The sequence below is a fragment of the Perca fluviatilis genome, chromosome 6, assembly GCF_010015445.1.
Source record: "Perca fluviatilis chromosome 6, GENO_Pfluv_1.0, whole genome shotgun sequence".
NCBI lineage: Eukaryota > Metazoa > Chordata > Actinopteri > Perciformes > Percidae > Perca > Perca fluviatilis.
Window position 1 is genome coordinate 13942903 of NC_053117.1, and position 19936 is coordinate 13962838.

The 19936-nt window shown below is 39.8% G+C and overlaps 1 protein-coding gene across 2 annotated transcripts; it reads left to right on the forward strand.

Moving 5' to 3' along the window:
- The first annotated feature begins 2135 nt into the window (after positions 1-2135).
- LOC120559997 lies at positions 2136-18255 on the forward strand. Of its 2 annotated transcripts, none has more exons than XM_039802081.1 (5): positions 2136-2303; positions 5455-5667; positions 8507-8749; positions 10889-11030; positions 17931-18255. In XM_039802081.1, exons 1-5 carry the CDS (start codon positions 2294-2296, stop codon positions 18085-18087), a joined length of 765 nt encoding a protein of 254 aa, XP_039658015.1. In that variant the 5' UTR covers positions 2136-2293; the 3' UTR covers positions 18088-18255. The 2 variants fall into 2 exon arrangements, with proteins under 2 accessions (XP_039658015.1, XP_039658016.1); XM_039802082.1 differs by having other exon boundaries at positions 5486-5667; positions 17931-18254.
- The last annotated feature ends 1681 nt before the right edge of the window (positions 18256-19936 follow it).

The following is a 19936-nucleotide window of genomic DNA, read 5'->3' on the forward strand; positions in this document are numbered from 1 at the left end:
TGGATGTCTGGAATCAAATACTGCATGACATTTAAAAATAATAATATAGCCTACATTGTAGTTATCACTGTGCTTTCTTTGGGAAACAAGGAGTGAGGGGAATTTGAACAGTAATGATCCATTTAATTCATCCAACACATTTAAACACGTATTTCACAATTTATGGCCTTTGGTAATACACTTTTATATCATGATTTATTTATTTTTCATAATAAAAAAAAGTAACTAATTTACACAAATATTTAGACTTTTTCATGTGATTTAAAGGAAAATGGGATCTAAGGTGAATTACAGCTTGCCTTAAATAGATAATTGTTATAATATATAATAATGGCATTAACCCAAACATGACCATGTATAAAACTACAAGATCTAACGTTAATATATTAAAAAGAAAAGCTTGCATAAACATATTGTGTAACACGTTGAATATAGCCTATGTAATTCTTTTGTACTTTACGATTTATTACGGTTTTTTATATTAATGAACGTCCGTTACATTCAAACCATTGCCAAATGAGTTGATACAAAGCTAATTAGGACCATCAGCTCCACACAACTCTCTCTGTATATTTCAGTATGGCTATGTTCAGATGATTGTGTCATCCAGCGACTTTCGCGCACAGAAAATCAAGCGAATAATTATCTCTTCTGAAGAGTCCATCATGTTTTTTTAATCCTCCATGTCCTCCTTGGTTACAAGCAACTGAGGTGAGGAAGAGAGGGAGTGGCGTGCGATCATGGAAGACTTGCGTCATAAGGATGCGCAGACAGTTTTGTTCTCATTACTTAGAATGCCACATGGGGGAGACAGAAACTACGCACTACAGCTTTAACTTTGCGAAAAACAGATTGAAAAGAAAGTTTGAAAAAAGTTTGGACAGACATGGTCTAATAAGGAGATGTTATGGAATTGCAAATTGGGAATTGAAGAATCCAGTGCTTTTGGAGGTTCACATACAAGGTCTTTTATCTGCTGCACCAATTTAGACCATTATTTAATTAATCTGTCCATCACAAATCACCCAACGTTATAGAAATGAGATTGAAAAGTCCTGTTTTGCTAAAGTCCCTGAAGCTTATTTTCTCAATTGTTTTCTCACTATTAGTGATTGGTTCTTACATGAACACACACTTTTCTGCCAAAGTTAGAAGAGGTTTGGTTATTTCACTTCAGAGATTTGTGTTATTCTTTTTTCCCCCCTCGGCGCTCATTTTACTAGTTTTAAGTGCCAGAAAAAAGATGATATTTCATACTTCCATACACCAGTTGGGTTTAGCAACATTTGAATCAGAATCTGATGACAGTTGGTGGGTTGTTTGGTTACAATCAATCACATCTGATCAAACCACACCCACACAGTCCTGATGAAGCAGATTTTTTGGGTGAGTATTTGAGTGTAAACGACAAACAAATTATACATTTAGAAGTATGTTTATGTTTATTTAGTAATGGAGATCTGATGTTTTCTGGGGCTTTATGCTTAACAAACTGTCTTAGTTGAGCAGGTATTATAGTTGTTAATGTTAAACACGTAATGGATCAGATCATGTTTCAGTAGTGAAATAACTAAGTCACAGCGATGAGTCTATTGGGCTGAAACATTTTGCATCTATAGCTTTCACTTTGTTTTCTTTAGTGTAAGTTGTTGCTGCATATTTGAATTTTGGCTTAAATGAAATTTAAAACTTTTTTTGTACATGTAGTAGAGATTTTAGTCCAAATCGGATTCCAGCCCCTTGTAATAACTCTGCAATGTCTGGCTTGATTGAGTTACGGTATACTTATCCTTATTACACATAAGATTTAGCATTTGAGGGTAGTTTACTGCAGTTGGTTTGGATTCCATTCTCACTCTTTAACAACCTGTACCACAGCTCTCTTTGGCAGAGGACTGACAGGCTTATCTGCTAATGTGTTTACTTGCTGCTGCCATGTTCCAACAGCACTGTTCCCAAATGACCCAAGGAAAGGGAGGATACACACCAGAGCTCAAATAAACCACTCATGCTGGACAATCAGCTGTTTTTAGCCCAGTGTTAAGCTGGAACTAACTACCCCCCCTTCCCCAACACCCCCTCCCCCCAACACCCCTACCAACCACAAACAAACCCAGAGAGTGAGCTCACAGTCCCTCAGCAACAGCTGAGTGTATCTACAGTAACAGCCCTGCTGGTAAAATCAGCGTTTGGGTGTGGATCCATATTCACAGGAACATTACAAAATGGGACTTCATTCAAGATCTACACGTATGATTCCTCGGGGAGCCTGCTGAAAGACTTGAATGTCTGAATGAGAGCAGGTAAGAGCAGTCACAGAGCTTTCATCATTGTGGGAGAGCTGCTGAAAGCCAGTGTAATGAACTGTAAGACCAGCCCAAACCACAGACACATGCTTTCTGTTAAAATGCTGTTGATAACCCCACTTGTCCAAGTCACTGAAACTAAACAGCCGAATCAGTTCCAGAGGTGTGTGCCTTCTGTTTTTCTTTAAAATGTGTCAGGCCGTTTAAATGGGCTTGTAAAATGGGCTAGCTGTGGGAACTGTTGTGCAGTATTGTCCCAGGATAGAAGGAAACGTCTTCCATATCCTCTTATACTGAACACAGAGTTATTCCCCCAATCAATCAATCCATACCATATTGTACTGACAGTATAACTAACTCAGTATAGGCATATGCAAGTTAGTGCATTTGATGAGATTTTTGCAGGGAATTTGGTGATATTGCCTGTTGCTGGGCAGAAAAAGGTTTGTTCAAAAAGGTGCTTAGTTTTTAGGGTTAAATGTATCCAAAACAAAGACAAGTAAATAAGATCAACTTTATTAATCTCATTTAGGAATTCAAAGTACTTGACAACCAGGGAGTTTGTGAGTTAAAAAAGGAGGACCCAATGTGCAAGAGACCAGTCAGGCAGGTTGAAGAAACAAAGAGCGAGCTTCAATAACAAAAGCTGAATCCAAAAAGACAAGAAATACTAAACATTGGAGAAGTAAACACTCGGAAAAATTACAAAAGAATCTATAATATCTATCTGAACGAAAGCAGACAATCTGACACTGAAACAAGAGAACCCCCAAGACTAATACACACGAGGTAACAAGGGACAGGAAACACATCAGGGCGGGGCAGGCATTTATAAAGGCAGGAAGTAAAACAATGGCATATTAAAGGAGAACAACAAAATAAAACTGAAAAAATAAAACCCAGGAACATGACAAGGTTAATGTCAAGTGCTGCCAACAACGAGTGCTCTTCAAAACGTTTAACTGTTAAAGCGGCTGTAGGTAGGATTGTGAAGATCCAGGACTTAGCCAAAAAGTTTTAACATCAACAACTTCTCAGTCCCTCCCCCCTTTCTGCTAAAGCCCAAAACATTAACTGTTCACACAATACAGTATTATGAGCTATTTGAATTAGCTGGATACATGATTAAACCTCATTTGCTTTTACCAGTGTATCGCCGTGTGTATATTAATATTGGTCCCAAAACGTCCCAGTTAGAGAGTAAGTGGCGTAAACATATTCTAACCTGCCATTTTCAGCGTGTAGCTTTCTAGCCCGACTTTGTTGTTATTTTCGTACACACGGTGAGCGGAAGGTGACAGTAGGGTTCCACACAGTGAAATACCTCGCGAATTTAGCTAGCTAGCTGCCTGGCTAGGCTAGAATGAAATCCAATGTCCGAACATGCTAGCGATTAGCTAGTCGGCTAGCTGAAAAGTTTGAGTGTTTAAACTAACATATACAGTGATCTATTTAGTGGTGTATGTGCCCTAACTAAGTTCGTGTGTCATATAAAACACAATTTGTGTTGATAGAAGTACCAATGTTCGTGTAGAAACATTTTAATCACATAAAAATTTTCATGATACGGCGCTGATAACCTCCGCCATCTTTGTCAGACTTTTTTTGTAACTCCCGCCTCCAAACACAAACACGCGGACCTGATTGGTTCTCGAGTGGTCCTCATTTGAATAAAGTTAAACTTTCGTCAACTTTATTTTGCTCCCCTCGGCGATTCGCTCTCATCTCGCTCAATCAGGGCGAATTTCATCCCCATTCAACCTCAATGAGAGCAAAGCGAAATTTTGCTGTGTGGAAACCTACCGTAAGGGACATCTGGCGAGTGAGCTACACGTGGGATGTCAGGCAATCATACTGGAAATGTGCTTCCGTTGAGCCAGACTATGATTCCATTGATCCAGACTATGATCTTTATGGCTTCATTGCTTTGTGTGCTATACTGTTTTTATTGTTATATATTGAATTGTTTATTTATTCCAGAGTTCAACATACAGATGTGTAGCCTTTGATCATTTTAAGCTTTTTGTTAATAAGCATAAATTTGTTTTCATAGGATGCAGAAACAACAGAAGGCTACATATTGCGAATGTCCTTTACATGCAGTCCACAGTCATACGGCCTCATTTACCCCTACGTGGCATTCATTTTCTATGTCTATATCAGTTTTTCTTTCTTTTTTAAAACAACCATCCACTTCTTATAGGGAAAGTAAGGTAATCAGTCCCTGCAGCTGCACTCTGCGGTATGTAAACTCCAGCTCAGAATGCCACATATACTGTAAATTGCATTTGCCATAAAGCTGCGGTAGTCCAGCAAGCTGCCCAGAGTGCAAAAATACAACCAGCTTGGTGTTACTGTAAAATGAAATACAAAAGCTCTTGTTCTAATTTAATTTTTTTACATTTTTACATTTTAAAAACACACAAAAAACATGATCTGCAATGCTGGATTACCTGTACCTGGATACTCTATTGAAAGTACTTACAGATGTAGTTTGATCACAATAAAAAGGATGTTACCAACCCACCCCAAACAACCCAATTGAACACTTATGAAAGCTTTTAGGATGATGTGTTAGACAGTGATCTCCCTCACCTTCATTATTAAAACACAAAATTAGGAAATATCTTTTAGAAGAATGCTGTTCATCCCTCCACTAGAGTTGCAGAGACTTGGAGAATTTAGAGCAGCATTGTTCTGGAGGCTCGTGGTAACAACACCTTACTAAGTCACTATGTTGGTTTTTCCTTTCATTCTTTTTCAGTCATCTGTAAATAAACGTTCTACAGATTGCAGATTTATCAAGAAGAGCTTCCTGTATGAGGTGCAAGGAACAGTTACACCAGACCATGTGCTTGACACATTACTTGAACATATTGAATCCATTGTAAATCCCGACCTCACTTAGTGGATTCAAACAGAGCCAATTTTATTTAGGAATGTTTCTGCTGCATACAATAAATTCAATGCAGATTCTGAACAGATACTTTGAAGAATTGTTCTTCTTCCATATTCCAAAATCTAGAAAACAAGGAACACCCAACTATAACATCATCTGTAGCTTTGAACTCCATACCAAAGCCTTTAAAACTATTCAACAATATAAACAAAAGCATGCAATGTGACTGTGCACCATATGTGTTTGCAGTAAAACTTGTTGGATGTGGGATGAATGACAGGAGGAAGCCTCAAGCAGAGTGTGCTGCAGGGGACAGCATGTATGTCCACAGCGTGCAGAAGAGGAACTTTCAGTCCAAACCCTTTTCAGAGAGCACAGTGTTCACTTTGCTTCCACCAAGACCCCGGTCCGATGGAGACACAGTGCTTTCCTCCAGAGGCTCGAAACTCCTGAGCCTGCAAGGTGACTACATGCTACCTGTCACCGTACCCTCAAACTACATGACATGGCATACAATTATGTAATACCATAATGTGTTGTAGGGCTGCATCGCCATCGCAATATTAACAGTCGCAATAAACATATCGCGAATCGCTGCTACATATCGTGAAAGATGCTCAGAGATTTTTAGTGTTAGTTGAAAGAAAGTATACAGTATATATTTTATGTGGTGCCTTTCATATTCATCTCAATGATCAATTTACTCAATAAAAGTGTTGGAAATGATTTAATTTCATTTGTTTTAAATTCAACAAGCAATTGTTGCATCTTAGAAGAATACTGAAACAACGCATTCTCATGAACGGGTTTGTAGGATAAGAAAAGAAACAAGAAGTTATGCACACTCAAACGTATCATACGAAAACTAGGAGACAGCCGGCTGGTCACGTGACATCGGCTATAGAGCTCTGTGCTACAGCAACAGGTTCTCACTCCCACCTCGTAAAATATGGACGCTTGGTCAGGTGCCTTTGTCGTTGTTACTGACTCTAAGGGCCCTATTTTAACGATCTGAAACGCAAGTATCAAACGTGAAACGCAAGTAGCTTTGTGGGCGGATCTCGGACGCTGTTGTTATTATACCGGCGGGATAAATGACTCTTGCGCCCGACGCAAATCTAAAATGGGTTGGTCTGAAGTAGCTAGGTGTGGTTTGGGCATAACATGCAATAAACCAATCAGAGCGTCATCTCACATTCCCTTTAAGAGCAGGCACGCTTGTTCCATGGCGGATTGCTATTATGACGGCGGATTTGCCTGGCGCACGCCAGTGGGAGCTGTCCGAGATGCGGAAAAGTAATAAATGCCCGTCTTGACCGGGTGGCGATTTTGCTGCTGCCACTTGGGCGCATCTCCTCAAGTCTGGAGAGTATTGCTGCATCTCCGTCCACCCGCTCCACCAGGAGCGCATCACGCATTGCCACTCCCGGACCAGATTCCGCCGGAGTGTCCAATCCCGCCGTAGTTCAACATCACGTCTCCTTAAGTCTTCTAATATTTCCTCATTTATGTTATCAACACATCCATGATTCATGGAAAGCCACAACGAATGCTGCGACTTTTTGAGGACTGTACTGTAAAGTGCCTCCTGACCGATCCAAACACCTGAAGCGCATTTTCAGTAATATTTTTCTTTGTAATTATGTATGGTTTGCAAAAGTGGGAACTGCTGCGTCCTTGTAGATGAGAGAAGCAAAATGTATGCGCGCTGTGCACACGCTACATTATGGCCAAGCATGCGCCCCTAAAATAGCATCTGAATAATGCGCCACTGACTTTAGACCAGGTTTTTCCTGGTCAGTGGCGGAATTGTTTTCTGAAACTGTAAAATAGCACCAGGGAACGTTTGCGCCTGAACACGCCTCCTCTTTTTGCTGAACCACCCCCGGGAGCACAAATACATTCCCTAATAAACCGACGTGCGTCTGTGGAGGGAAAAGTCCACTGTGCGTCGGGTGCAAAATAGGAATGATACATGCGTCGGTGTACAAAGGCAATTGCGCTGAGTGCAAAATAGGGCCCTAAAAGTCTCCTTTAGCGTCATATAACGCTCTTTATCTAAATGTGCTTGGTCTGGACTATTGGCGTCCCTTTTGACGCTGTTATGTTAAGGAAAAGATCGTGGGTGGGCTTACGTTTCCATGACCACCCCAACCAACCTCCCTGCGTGGAATTTCTGCCTTACATACTACTAGCTAAAACCCGTTTAGCTGCTGCTCTCCCCGGTACGATATACAAACACGCTGAAGGGTGCTTTTTTCGTCGCTTCAGACGCTGACAGCCACTGTCCAAACGTTCGTATTTTACGAGTTCGGAGTGAGAAAGGGTTGTCTGCAGAGCGGCAATTGCTAGCTGTTTAAGCTGCTACAGACCTCCGTCAAAGCTCGTCGAATCAGTGGCAGTTAGTAGATGTGTGAGGTCAGCGATAGTTCTGTGTTTGTTTGACCCATTCACCACCCCAACCTGCCTCTTTATGTGGAGTTTGACTTATACACGGTGGTGGAAGAATTATTCAGATCCTTTACTTAAGTAAAAGTACTAATACCACACTGTTAAAATACTCTTTTACAAGTAAAAGTCCTACATTGAAAATGTTACATCAGTAAACGTAAGTATCATCAGGAAAATATACTTAAAGTATTAAAAGTAAAAGTACTCAATGCAGAAAAATCCTCCCATTTAAGAAACTTGAAACGATCCAAACAGTTGTGTATTTAATGGTCTAATATATAATATATATTGTTGGCTAGTTTAGATTATAATCAAACATCGTATTTACGAACTACATGTGTTTTGTGTGCAAAAATCTTAATTTCTAAAGTAACTGGTAACTAAAGCTGTCACATGAATGTAGTGGAGTAAAAAGTGCAATATTTCTCTCTGAAATGTAGCGGAGTAGAAGTAGAAAGTGGCATGAAAAGAAATGACTGAAGAACAAGTACCTCAAATTTGTACTTAAGTACAGTACTTGAGGAAGTACTTTACATTACATTCCACCACTGCTTATACAACATTGTTTCTTCCTACTTTGCTCCTGTCATAATTAATACGGCCACTAGAGGGCACGGCCACTAGAGGGCACCGCCACTATAAACATAAATATGGGTGGAATTGCTGCTTGAACAAACGACTTATGGGGTCATTTTTGTGGTATTTACCATAAAGCCCTGTAATCTATTTTTATTTTATCTTCACATGTTAATGTTGTCAGTATTACCACTGCTGGTTTTAGAGGTAATGTTACTATATAAAAAACAATTCATATGATAAACTGTAATCCTCTTATCATTATTTCTGTCAGTACAGGGGTTCTGTTGTCCCCTACAGCAGAGGCCCAGCAGTGGGACGGTGACACGCAGGGTGACACCACCGAGTAGAGAGGGAGGAGAGGGGAGCCTGACAATGTTAAGCAGTCTCAGAGGAAGGCTGGAGAGCAGAGGAAACCCAGCTTTAAGGTCCAGTACTGGGAGCAGACCTAAGAGGACTCCAGAAGGCGGACCTCCCACTGTATGCCATCCCAGAGAACCAGTCAGTAAAACAGCAGGTGAATAAATCACATATGTTGATAGGTTAATATTCATGTATCCTCTCGGCTAACTGATGAATCAGTTTTACTATACAGAACAGGGTGCACCATTATATTGCTATATCTCTCAAACACACATTTCTCACTTATGCATCCGTGCTATGGGTCTATTTGTTCAAAGTTCAAAAACACTGTTCTTTTATTAAATTCTGAGGGGCCCAGTGTGATTCTTTCATGGTTGGATGTGCTTGGATGTAGGGGTTGCCTGTTTGATTGATTAATGCTCCATTTCCTTTTAATAACCTTTCATCATACTTCACATGCCCGCCTGCTAAAAAACAAATAAGACCTTTACTATAACGGTATAAACAGATAACTGAGGACTTACCCACATCTTAAGCCTTTCACTGAAGATACCACAAAACAATATTTGGTAACGTCAGACGCTGTACGCATATTTTTCTCTCCATTTTGGCCTCCCATCACACTTTTTTTGCCCAAAAAATTTTTTTTAGTCTAATGATTTTTATTATATGCTGATAACATATGGAAAATATTTCTTATATTTTTATTTTATTAAACCTTTATTTAACCAGGAAAAGAACTCATTGAGATAAAAAAAATCTCTTTTCAAGAGTGTCCTGGCCAAGACAGGCAGCAGTACAGTCACACATACACACAAACTACACAGAAACATTAACAACATAAAACAACTAAAGCAGCAAATATTTCCCAAAGTCTACGACAATCATGAATACATATATTAGGCACCCAGATTTATCTGCCTCCAAGTCAGAAATACAATAAACACTCACAACAAAGACGCATAGCTTGAACATGAACTAAACTGTGATTTGATGTTTCAATGCAACAGCACAACAGTTGCTGTTTGCCTTGGTTAACATTAAAGCTACATTGTGTAAGAATTTCTCCCATCTAGCGGTGAAATTGTATATGACAACCAACTGAATATTAATTTCTAGCCCCTCCCATTCCGAGAGCGTTCTAACTTCTGTGGTGGTCGTATTATTCCAAGAAGTACGACTTCGTCCGTGAGTGTTCCTTCCTGTGTAATAATAGCTTTACGTTATTTTGGTACCATTTCATTGCTAACATCAGCTATCAGGTTCCCAAACATATGCAAGCTAATGTTAGCAAAGTATCAATGCTATCATTATTCTGTATATTGTACTAGATTAATAGTGTAAGGCAATGTTTACAGCATAGGAGAGAAGCAACCGAGGTTTGTGTTTTTAATATAGTTCTCTGAGCAGTATGAACGATGTCAATGAAACCGAAATGAGCTCTTAGTATCTCCATCGTTTACACCCAGCTGTTCCAGCTGTAGCTAGTCTGTGTTACAACTGCACATGACGTGAGTTGTCTGCCAGGGATATCACGACACATATGATTACGTTTATGTTACAAGGTAGATAATCCTTTTTCATCATTGACGCGAGGAAAAGTATCCTAGACGTCGTTCTAGCGTTATGCACAACCGTGCTATAGTTAGCCAAGCAACTATAAAACTTTGAATTTACACAAATAGGCAGAATTACCTGTCGAGAAGAAAGCAGGCAACTTTGGCGTCCTTTTTTAATAAAATCTTTGCTCCTTATGAGCTCTTTCCATCTTGGAAAAGCCACTCCAATATTAACTTTGGTCTTGTTGCTTTGCCTGTCGCGTTGTCGTTTTAATTCTCTTTTTAACTTCCTTGGCGACTCCGTTTAATGTCCCCGAGAATAGGCGCAATCCTCCTCAACAAGCTTTCAAATCTGCCGGCAGTCGCAAGTAATCTTCTCCCCCTCCCTGGCACTGAGTGTAAAAGCGCGAAAGGCGGATGTATGTCCTGCTTTGGTTAATGTATTATAAAGATGGAGGTGCAACATGGCGTCAATCATTCAACGGCCTCACTCGTTTGTATTCTGAATGATTCTGAATGGCAGATTCTACACATACGAGATTACTTTGATTAGTTGGTGGAAGTAATTACACATGAATGAGCACATATTTGTGAAAGAACAAAGGGTTTTTTCCTAAGAATCAACTCAAACAACTACACAATAGAGCTTTAAGCATTCATGAGTCAAACTCAAGCTATAAATACATCTGCAGCATGAATGTGACTGAATTCTTTGAAATACATTCTCCTCCCAGAAACTCCCACAACCCCCTGCGACAAAAAGAGGCAGGCTCGTCACGGTCATCCCGGCGCCACAAAGGTTTCCGAACTTCATCTGTATCTGCCTTTATCGATCTGTGACGATGAAGAGCAGGATGCTGAGACAGAGGAGATGAGGTATGAGTTCTTAGACGTGGTGTTTGGGAGGCAGTGGCGAGTCATAGGAGAGCAACCATCTGCGTGATTTTTTATGAGCTTTTCCTCCGATATCTTCCACATCACATCTGTGGTTTTAACTCTCCTTTCCAAAATCTGGACCAGAGCTCCAAAAAAGGTCTCAGAAGTGATGTCAGTTGGAGGGTGGGGAGACAAAAAATATTTTCCCAAGCAATTAGAACAACTGGAGTGCATGTAAAGGCATGCCCACTAGGTCTAAATGGGATCTGTTATATCCATGGAAACATTCTATGCAATGAAAAAGCCAAAGAGGAAGAAGTTTCAGGATGTTCTGTGAAACATGTAGAGATGGATAAAGACATGGAGGGTAAAACCATAAACCGTAAGAAGTATACCCCTTTGTTAAATCTGCGCTAATGTAGGGCTGCACAATTAATCTTTTATATAGACCTTAGTGGTCCCCTAATACTATATCTGAAGTCTCTTTCCCGAAATTCAGCCTTGGTGCAGAATTACAGCCACTAGAGCCAGTCCCACAATGAGCTTTCCTTAGGATGTGCCATTTTTGTGTCTGTAGCTATTGAGGAGGAGAGAGGGGGGGGCAAGGTGGAGGGTAGGGGTGTGGCCTTGACCAACTGCCACTTTTCTCGTTTGAAAGCCATGATGTCTCTCTCCCATGGGTGGGCCAAATTCTCTGGGCGGGCAAAGCAGGGAAAGGGGAGGTAACCTTGCTTGTTATGACCTCATAACAAGCAAGATTCCAGAACGGCTCATCTGAGCTTTCATTTTCTCAAAGGCGGAGTAGGAGACTCAGGGCTCGGTTTACACCTATTACCATTTCAAGCCAATTGGGGACCATAGGCAGGCTGGGGGAACGCATATTAATGTTAAAAAACCTCATAAAGTGAAATTTTCAATTTTTGGGACCTTTAAAGGCAAAGTATGTATCACACCATTCTGAATGAAGTATTGTGGTGCTGCAGAAACGTCCCATCTTACAAATCGTTTCTTACAGACAGAAGAAATAATCTTTCTTTGGAATACATCTCGCAAAAAAATCACACTATAATCATTTTAATTTGTTTAATTTTAAAATATTTTTAATACTGAAAAATACGTCGCACATCTACAACGTGAGACAGGTGCGTCGGAGGGGGAAAACAGGTCAAAAGTTGCGAAGAAAACTCCCACACTGTTTTAATAACTTATACCCAAAAATATATACAGTTTAATTGTAGGCAAGGTTTCAGTACTAGACCATCTTCAGGCTGTATTTTTCAATGAAAATGATAATAATGACACAAAAATGATCGTTCCCGCCAATATCGTGCATCATATCCCAATCGCAATATCAGTCAAAATAATCAAAATTAGATATTTTCCTCATATCGTGCAGCCCTACACTAATAAATATTTCTACATGTAAAATAGATCCAAAGACTGTAATGTCTGTAATGTGAAAGGGGTTGCTCGTGGTACCCACAGAGGACTGCCTCTTAGCGACTTTATTTCTAAAACGCAACACATTTAGCAACTTCAGATCATCAGCGGAAAAGCGAGATATATTGCAATTCATTCTCATGCATGCTGTTAATAGTAAAATCACAGTCCACGGCTCTTCTGCTAACAACACAAGGTCTCTCCTTTTGCGCTGTGAGCAGCCAACACAACCACTAAGCTTTATTCAAATGATACGTGATGACGCCATTAATATGCAAATGAGCATGATGCCGTCTGGCAACGTTTAGCTACTTTTGGTGCAGTGCTAGCAACTTTCATTGGAAAAGAGTTGGCAATACTGAGTCTGCCTTTTGAATAAAAAACTGATATTAAACGCCTTGGTGCCCACTAGCTGCAGGATATTGTTATAAACAAAATTTCTGGAGTGGTTCTCCAGGACAAAATGACTAATTGCTAATTTGTCAGTGTTATTCGGGGGGGAGAAATAATACCTGGTCAAGAACAGGCTTTGAGGATCACAAGCATCTTTCTGAGGGGTTTATTAAACATGAAAGCTGCAGAACAAAGAGGTAAAATTGGGCTTGCCCAGCAGAGCAAACATAGCTACCCAAATAGACAGCACATACAAACCAGAGGTTTACTACGAAGCAAGATTTGGCGTTAACGAGGTAACTTCAGGTTCAACCCAGAGTTTTGTGTATCACGACGGTGGATCAATTGTTACGGGGTTAAATCACCGTGGTAACTTATACTGAACACCTAACTTGCTCGGGAGCAGGTTATGTTGGAGATTAGAGATCAACCGGTGTAAAAGCACCGCCTACTGACCAATCAATACTCACTTGATAATGGCGTCACCATTCTTAGAAGATCCGGTGGAGCTCGGTGAGTGGAGAGAGAGAGGTGCGCTCATAAAAGTTAAAACAGAGACCGACAACCCCGTTAACATTCCCTGGTGGGTATTTTTATGAAAGATATATATTTTCAGCAGAGGGAATTAGGCCTGCGTATAGGCTATTTGTCGGCTTACCACTGCCAGGGTTGCAACTGATAATATAATAGGCTAAAGCAACGACAGCTTATGGAAAGCAAAAGTGTAATTATGGTCAGATCTTGTTTCTGACTGATGGGGAAGTGATATTGATAAGCGTTGTGATTTTGAAGCGTCGGCTATTTTTTGCCAGCTTTCCTTCTTGCGTTTTGCCTGTAAAACCGTGTCTGTGTTCTTCATATTTATGTAGAATTATAGTTTGCTCTTATGTAAAATATGCAGCTCTGGTAGATGTTTGCAATTGGCCGTATAGTGCAAACACACCTCTTTTATGTGAACGCGCACGTCGGTGGATTGTGAAACCCTGGGTTGATTGAACTAGTTGTTAACCACCGTCGTGACACAGCTTATGCGGGACCGCGGTTGTTAGGCTAGGTGAAGCCAGGTAACTGAAATAAATCCAGGGCATGTTGATCTCGATTCGTAGTACAAGCCTCTGGAAATGAGCAGAATAACAACAAATTGAGCAAAACAAGTCTGTTGTCAGTCAGATTATCACCATTGTCGAACTGTGAGGGTAATGTGAAATTAAGAATGATGTCAAATTGTAAAATTGTGTAATTTTCTGGTTTTGCATCTCTGCCAAGTAGTTGCTGGATGTGTAAATAGGCAACTTTATAAGGTGATAATATGTCAATGTTGTGTTTACAGGGTGTTGCACTGCCCCCAAGTGACCAACAATATATATTTCAGTTGACAATAAAACTTACAATTTATACGCCGTAATATTTTGAATGTCATATAAGTTACATAAAAAGACATTTAAACGTCACACTTTGCAGTCAGTAAAGTACTACCAAATTCAACATGAACATTAGGATTATTACCACAAATAGGGATCAGACAATAAAGACACGACTATATGTACTGTCAGGACACAAGATTACATGTCTCAGGCCCTAGTAGTGGCCCTTGTATGTGACACTTTAAAAGTCGGTATGAAAAAAATACATGATGATTTACAATCTTTTCATGTGATGTTAGGGGAAGGCCTCTGGGTCATGTAAATTTAAAAGGGTTTATGAATATGCTCAGTAGTTTTAAAAACAATCTACTTTTTAGATAATTAGAAAACGTGTAGAGAGGAAGAGGAAACTCAGAGGCTCACCATAAGCATTAGGCGTTATCATATTCATTAGGGGTGGGAAGAAAATCAATACATAATACTGCAGTATCACAATATTTTCCGCAACAATACTGTATTGATACACAGACGCCAAGTATTGATCTTTTGTTACATAAATAGCACGAGAATTTAACTTTTTGGTACTACAATAATTAAATTAATTGCTTTTTCAGTCCACTAAATGGAAAATTGTGGCACTGTTGCAGGTCTCGCTGCCACCATGGGTCACCCTCAGCACAAGTCACAGCTAAGACAGATTATTCACAAACAATAGTATTTATTGTGCAACTGCTCACACACTTCCAAACCTAAATTCACACACTTTCTGACCATGCACCGCTGGTTGCCAGGCTTCTCTCCTGCACGCAGTCCAGTTGGTCAGAGTTTTTCACATTAACAGATATTGTTTAGATATTGCTGAAGGGTCAACACACTACTGCGTTTAAAGGGAGAGTAATTAGACACAAGAATCAGCTGTGTCAATTATCTCCCCTGGCACTGCTCTCATCCCCACACCTCACTCCATGCAGCTGATTGCAAGCCACGCCCACCTCCACAGGGGCATAATTTAAAGCCTCTAAACACCCATACAGGTGATTTCCAAGGTGGTAAGCAAGCCTCCACAAAGCGTACCTCCTATGGGGCTAATTTGATGCTAACAAGCCATCACCTTCCGTTAGCATTCCATTGACTGCCATTCATTTTGGCGCCACTTTGACAGCAAATATATTTACATCTGAAGCGTTTAAAGACTCTATTTGTCCATTGATTATTTCTATAGAAACACGACAATGTATAAAAGGATTCATTACCTTGTGTCTCACGTTATGGCTCTGTAGAAGGCGTTTTTATAAAAATAGGCTAACGATTGTGTCCTAACCACGCGACTTACTGTCGCACAGTAGAGGAATTACCGTACAGTACAGGAGAAGCTCGCAGGCAGTTTCGGCTCACATTAGCTGTTTAAGTTTAATTACTAATGTTAACTAGCATTTTAGTTAGCAATAATTAGCCTGTGCCTATGTTATCTCCTTACATATACCTACGCTCTCCGTCTCTGCAAGATTGGGAATGATTGAGAGTCTTCGAGCTCAGTTGGAGGCTGCGCAGTAACGCTCATCTATCACTGGAAAAGTGCTTCTAATATTCTTCACTGGTCTCCGTCCAGAGCAACGGGATCTGTTGGTCCATTTTATATATGTCAATGGTGATTTCAGTTATTATCAGGCACGCGCACACTTCGAAACCATTCCCTATCACGGAAATAGTGAACTATATAGTGTGTTCACCATTTTGTAGTGGTGTTCGAATTCTCAGCGGTTAATTTCATTCACTATATAGTCCACTATAAAATACCCACAATGCACTGCTAATTTGAGTGTACATACGATGTACCCTACATTTTACTCCCGTATACCACAATGCAAGCAGAAGTCACCGCGGAAACTGAAATGGAAAAATGGAGCGGGCTTTCGTGGAAGTGGAAATGTAATATGCAACATATATACAACATTTTACTATTCTCCTGGGTGCTCGGTTTGTTTCAGATACATATTAGAAGTATTTTTGTTTCGGTTTGTTTACATGATGCTGGGCGCGCCCGCGTCCGTCACACAAAAAACGGGCGCATCTACTGACGCAACGATGTCTTTTCAGTGAGTGTCCAAAATCTTGTTTGGTCGTTCCCTATTTAGTTCACTATTTAATAAACACTATACAGGGAATAGTGAGTGAGTGAATGAGGGAGCGGTTTCGAACACAGCTACTGACATCAAAAGGGGTTTAGCACCTGCCCTTTTTTTTCCTCAAAAGAAAGTGCCCTTATTTTCTTGATGCTTGCACACACTGACACACAGAGAGGCAGACAGACAGGCAGAAAGGCAACACCACCCTCCAGCTCCTATCCCACACAGTTGAGTTTTTCTTTGCTTGTGTGGAAGTGAGTGGTGATGAACAAAAGACTTAACTAGCAGTGCCTCAAGTTTACAGCTTATTTGCCAAAATACAAACACTGTGTTGCTAACATGCGTGAGCTACTAGCTAATGTAATAAGGCAATATATCATTGCCCTACAGGCTAATGTAATGTGAATAAAGTGCTATTTGTGTCTAATAACATCATCACATCACAATCGCCACATTGATGTGCAAATTAGATGTTAACTAATTAAAATGCACTAATTTGCATATATTTGACAAGGCACTGCAGGTGAATAGGATGAACAAAATAACTTAAAAATATCAGCACAGAATTTCCCCAGTTAATGACTTACATTAGGCTGGCTACACGTAAATATCATTGCATTTTATCCGTGGAAAGTAACTATGCCGTACTTCAGTACAACTGTAAGGTACTTTTAATTGAGTATTTTCATTTTCTCCTACGTTTTACTTCTCTATTTTTATAGCTTTAGTTACTTTGCATATTCATATTAATTATACAAAATATTATGAATAATCTAATATTCAGTGGATAAAGATGAGACTTTATTGATCCAGAGGCGAGATTCACAACCTGCCAAGTCAAAGCTGTTATTTTGGTGAAAGTAACTCAAAAGTAATGCAAAAGTAATGTAAAGCATTACAATTCAGAGACAGTAATATTGTAATATAGCTAATTACTCTCAAATGACACTAACTGGTAATCTATAATGTATTATATTTTGGAAGTAACTTGCCCAACACTGCTCACTAAGGTAGCCACCCAGAGATACAATTCACCTTAAAGATTCACTGTGTCACATGTATGTTTAACATTAAAACATGATTTATAAAATCATACCAACAATTATTTTTATAGCTTAGTTGTATAAGGCTTTTATTGTATTAAATATGCAACTTCATTTTATAAAATATGTAGTTGGGGGTCCCTGCCCTGTCCATAAAAGGTACTTAGCTTAAAAAACATTGAAGACCCCTGCTCTAGTTGAAGCAGTAACAGGCAGCAAAACATCCATTGTTTTGGCATAAACCTATGTTAAAAAAGTTTTTTAAAAAAAGGTCACCTGTTAAATATGTTTTAATAGGTTTTTATTCATTCAATTCCAAGTTAATTCCAAGGTAATTAATACCAAGGTAATCATAACTTTTATATCAATACATGCCTAACTTTAAAGAAACAGTCAGAAGATGTCCTGTACAGAGATAGGTCCATGACATATTTAGCCAAGACTAAACAATCATCTACAGCTGTCAAAAGTCAGGTAGTGTTTTGGGACTTGACTACTACATCACTACATGTTGTGTTTCTGTGCTCCCTGCAGGACTCCAGCAGAGGAGACTAGCGCTCCGGAATCCGAGGTCAATCCAAACAATGCAAACCATCTGGCGTTTACCCATCCTTCACACACCAGACAAGACCAACCTAACGCAGGACCCAGCACACCATCTGACAGCACAGCTGAGATGTCAAGTTGCTGAATCAGTGACTTCTTTTAAATCACTTCTTAAAAGACATTTTTATAGACTTGCTTTCATGTGATGCTGTCTTTTAAAAAAATCTTTTCATCCTTTTGCCTTTTCTCTGTTCATAGCCACTTACTGACTGTTCTCCTATAACTTGATATTTCCACTTATCTTCGAATTTTCTTTATGTATATATATATATATATATATATATATATATATATATATATATATAAGTATAGTATATATAAGTATAAAGGACAACAGCGCTAATAACAGATAATAGAGCTCCACGATATGAGGAAAATATCAAACTGCGATTATTTTGACTGATCAATTGCAATCAATTGCGATATGATTCACAATAATGGAACAAATGATCATTTTTGTATCATTATTCTCATTTTCATTGGAAATTATTAAAATTAAAAAAGTTAAAATGATTATAGTATAATTTATGCAAGGATCTGTACCAAACAAAGATTTTTTTTCTTCAGTCTGTAGGATACCATTTGTAGGCCGGGATGTCTCTGCAGCACCACAATACTACATTCAGAATGGTGGACACATATTTTGCCTTTAACAAATATTGCGCCATTAGCTTTATACATATACGTTTTTGTGAACCTGATCTCACAGAATTCCGTGAAATGAACACGGGCCCTTAACTCAAAATCCGTGGCAGTTTCACTGAATTGCAACTAAATCCGTTAAATTGCCACGGAATAATTCCGTTAAATGAACACGGATCGCCAACGGATCGCCAAATTCCGTGATGGGCCCACGGAAGAATTCCGTGAAATGAACACGGATCGCCAAAAAAGAAACACAGGCTTACGTGACACGCGAGAAGAACGGAGCGGTTGGGTTCAGGAAAAGGTTGTGGGTGGGCTTACGGTACAGATCCACTTGTCCGTGCGACGCTTCTGTCGCGTCGCGCTCCACTCTATTCCTATGGGTGACGTCAAGCGACTTCAACGCGCACGCAAAGCATTCTGGGAAGGCGGCATCGGCCAGCTTTTTGACGCGCTACATTTTCTTTCGATGCCCAGCTTCATGCAAATTAATCCGTTGAACGCGACGCAAATATCCAGTAGAAGTAGACGAAAATCTTTCAAACTAACCTTTCTTGATCTGAAATGAAGACAGATTCAGCAACTGCATGGCCTATTTCTCGCTTAAAATGTTTTCAGAAACACGTTTCGGTTAACTATTTTTGTAAAATACGAGATCGTATTCTCAATGAGCCGCCATGACACTCTGTTGAAATTCTGGAGTAGCTACACCCACGTCACGCATTCGTCCAATCAGCTGCTGGTCAGGGGCGTGGAGCATCAACCACGGCTGTATGACGTCGCGACACCACGCGACAGTCGTGTCGCAAAAGTGGATCTGTACCGTTATGGTTCCGTGCCACACGCGGGACATGCTTAAAAAAAAACAAAAAAAAAACACAACTGACAAACGCCACACGCGGAACACAAACTCCACTTTCTTGGGTGAAAGTCCTGTGTTTTACCCATCCACCACCCCAACCAATCTCCTTACGCGGAATTCCGGCCTTATATACTACTCACTACCGTGTTAGGTCAGCTTCTCATTGACTTTACATTGGCATTGTTTTCCGTGGTGGCCACACGAAATTTTCACACATTCCGTACCACCACCACGGAATGAGCTGTTACCAGTCCGTGCCCATTTTACAGAATTCAGTGAGACCAGGCTGGTTTTTGTTTATATGTGATTTTGTTCTCACTTATAAATTCAAATAGTAGGCTAAATGAACTTGTTTGGTTTATACGTTTTTGTGTTACAGTGTAATAATGGCTGGAAAAGTAAAAAGACAAGAAAAAATGTCATCAAT